Source organism: Dromiciops gliroides, chromosome X, assembly GCF_019393635.1.
Source record: "Dromiciops gliroides isolate mDroGli1 chromosome X, mDroGli1.pri, whole genome shotgun sequence".
NCBI lineage: Eukaryota > Metazoa > Chordata > Mammalia > Microbiotheria > Microbiotheriidae > Dromiciops > Dromiciops gliroides.
This window is the reverse complement of record NC_057867.1, coordinates 19,083,813-19,086,603: the sequence shown is the minus strand read 5'-3', so window position 1 is coordinate 19,086,603 and position 2,791 is coordinate 19,083,813. Positions and strand designations below refer to the sequence as shown.

The following is a 2,791-nucleotide window of genomic DNA, read 5'->3' as shown; positions in this document are numbered from 1 at the left end:
GCAGTAAGCCATCAGATATAGGTTATACATCAACATCAACTCTTTAATAGTTAATATATTATATTACCTATGCATAATAGATAAATTATATATATTTCATAATGTATAATTATATATTGTATGTATGTATGTATGTATGTATGTGTGTATGTATGTATGTGTGTATGTATGTATGTATGTATGTCTACTCATCCATCCACCTATCCCTCCACCCACTCATCCCTCCCTCCCTCCATCGACCCATTCATCCCTCCCTTCCTCCCTCTATCCATCCATTTGTTATCTCTCCACGCAGATTGTAAGGGGCTTATGCAAGCTACTCCTCTGTCGCTCCTCGGTGCCCACCCACCCCACCGTGGTACCCCATAAAAACAGACTGCGTAGCTCTGTTTTTCGGCTGCTGGGGCGGGTTCGTTCACTAGAGGGCAGCAGGAGGCAGCGACTGCAGCGACTGCAGCGACTGCAGTCCGGGCACTCTCTGACGTCACAGACGCAGTGACATTCTAGAGCCAGGACCACAGCACGCAGCTCCGCATTCTGAGGAGAAGCCGAGCAGGAGAAGGAGAAAGGAAAGACGCTCTTCTTCTCTGCTTAAACATGGATGAAGACATCACCTGCGAGCCGGGTATCGGGGCGCTGGTGAGGGAAGCCGAGGTGAGCCTGCTCGAATGCAAAGTGTGCTTTGAAAAATACAGCCATGAGAGGGAGCGGAGGCCCCGGAACCTGGCTTGCGGTCACGTCATCTGCCTGGGCTGTGTGATGACCCTGGTGCATCCCCTGACCCACACGGTCGAATGCCCCTTCTGCAGAACCGTGAGCTCCGAGAGCAGCGACTGCTTTCTGCTGCTGCAGTTCCTCGAGCTCCTGAGTCCCGCGCTCAACACACCGCAAGCGGGAGCCAGACCCGAGGGTAGTCCGGAGGTTAAGTGGTTCCCTGGCTCTCTAACCTGCATCCACACCTTTGGGGGCTGGGGAAATCTCATCAACCCCACTTCGATGGCCTTCTGTCAGAAGACCAGGAGCGTGGTCGTGGTGCATGACGGCAAGAACCGAGTGAAGATTTTTGGCCCAGACGGAGTATGTGCCAATGAGTTTGGAGAAAAGGGGGATTCCGTTTGCCACATTCGGTACCCGCTGGGTGTTACCATTACCCAAGACGGCTACTTGGTCGTCACCGACGCTGGGGACCGCTCCTTGAAAGTGTTTGATTTTGCAGGGGAGAGTCGGATGGCCATCCGAGGTATCTTCTCTTTGCCCTGGGGTGTGCAGATCACCCCAAAGAACGAAGTCCTGGTGTCTGATGCTGAGGCGGGGTCGCTTCACATCTTGGGGATTGACTTTCAGGAACTGAAACTCAACAAGGTGGACAAGATCCAAACCAATCTCAGCAGCCCCAGAGCCGTAGCTGTGTCTCCGGTCACTGGGAACATCGCGGTAGCGGAGCACCTGAAACCGGAAGGGTCCAGGCCAGCCGGCACCAGAGTCAAAGTGTTCAGCCCTACCATGCAGCTTCTGGGTCAAGTGGACAGTTTTGGCCTGAGTCTCTTTGTTCCTTCCAAGCTAGATATCAGTGCTATTACCTTTGACTACCAGGGAAACATCATTGTTGCTGATGCAACTAATCAAACCGTAGCTTGTTTAGGGAAACCTGAGCGGTTTCCAGTCTATAGGCCTATAATTACCCAGGGCCTTTCTTTCCCTGTGTCATTGATTTACACTGAAGATAATTCCTTTCTTGTCCTAGACAGTGGAATCCATGCCGTAAAAATTTACACACTTGACTACACACTCTAGGCACATAAATTCACATGTGCATGTGTGTATTACTCTTATTTAAAAATCTAATTTATTTCAATTGGATTTCACAAATCAAATCAACATAATTGTTTTTTCTCTGATAGTAGTCTTGAAGAAATTACTATTGGCCTTGCTTTAAGCAAGAAAAAATGAAAGGCTTATTCCAAAAAGGCAGTGATTATGTCTCCTTCTTTTTCATTGCATGATATATTTAACAAATAGGTACTAGTTGCTTAGTTAGCTGCTGGAAAATGTCTGAGCCGGCAGCCAGATTTTCAAATATTATAGAAATGTGTATGTGTGTATATGTGTGTGTGTGTGTTAGTAACCTGGGACACCTGTGTGTAAGAACACTATACTGTACAGTACTGTGTAACCTTAACTTGCTATGTTGCTATGTTAGAGGCAGTTAGGTAGCCCAGTGGAAAGAGTGTGGAAGTTGGAATCTGAGTTCAAATCCAACTTCAGATAGTTACTGTGAGACACTAGCAAGTCACTTAGCCTCTGCCTGCCTCTATTTCCCAATGTGTAAAATAGTACCTACATCCCAGGGTTGTAATGAAGATAAAATTAAATATATTCAAAGTGCTTTGCAAATCTGTAAATGCTAGCTGCTATTATTGTTGTGTTACTTGTAGAAGTATTTATTCAAGGTAGAAAAATAGCATATTTATGTAAGACTTTTGTTGTTATTCAGTCATTTTTTAATTGGGTCCAACTCTTTATGATTCCGTGGTGGGGGAGGGGAGTTTTGGCAAAGATACGTAAGCAGTTTGCCATTTCTTTTCCAGCTCATTTTACGCATGAAGAAACTGAAGCCAACAGGGTTAAGTGATTTTCCTAGGGTCCCATAGCTAGTAAGTATCTGAAGCCACATTAGAACTCAGGAAGATGAATCTTCCTAATTCCAGGCCCTGAATCCCATCCACTGTGCCACCTACCTGCCCCCATATGGGTATTTAAAGTTTTTATAAAGCCCTTGCTTCACAGCAAC

The 2,791-nt window shown here is 46.3% G+C and overlaps 1 protein-coding gene across 1 annotated transcript; it reads left to right on the top strand.

Annotated features, from left to right (window-relative positions):
• Positions 1-487: 487 nt before the first annotated feature.
• LOC122733680 (E3 ubiquitin-protein ligase NHLRC1-like) lies at positions 488-2,505 on the top strand. Its single transcript, XM_043974286.1, has one exon. It carries the CDS (start codon positions 598-600, stop codon positions 1,792-1,794), a length of 1,197 nt encoding a protein of 398 aa, XP_043830221.1. The 5' UTR covers positions 488-597; the 3' UTR covers positions 1,795-2,505.
• Positions 2,506-2,791: the final 286 nt, after the last annotated feature.

Excerpts from the sequence above, each read along its gene's own strand:
- LOC122733680 (XM_043974286.1), top strand. The coding sequence starts at position 598 with ATGGATGAAGACATCACCTGCGAGCCGGGTATCGGGGCGCTGGTGAGG.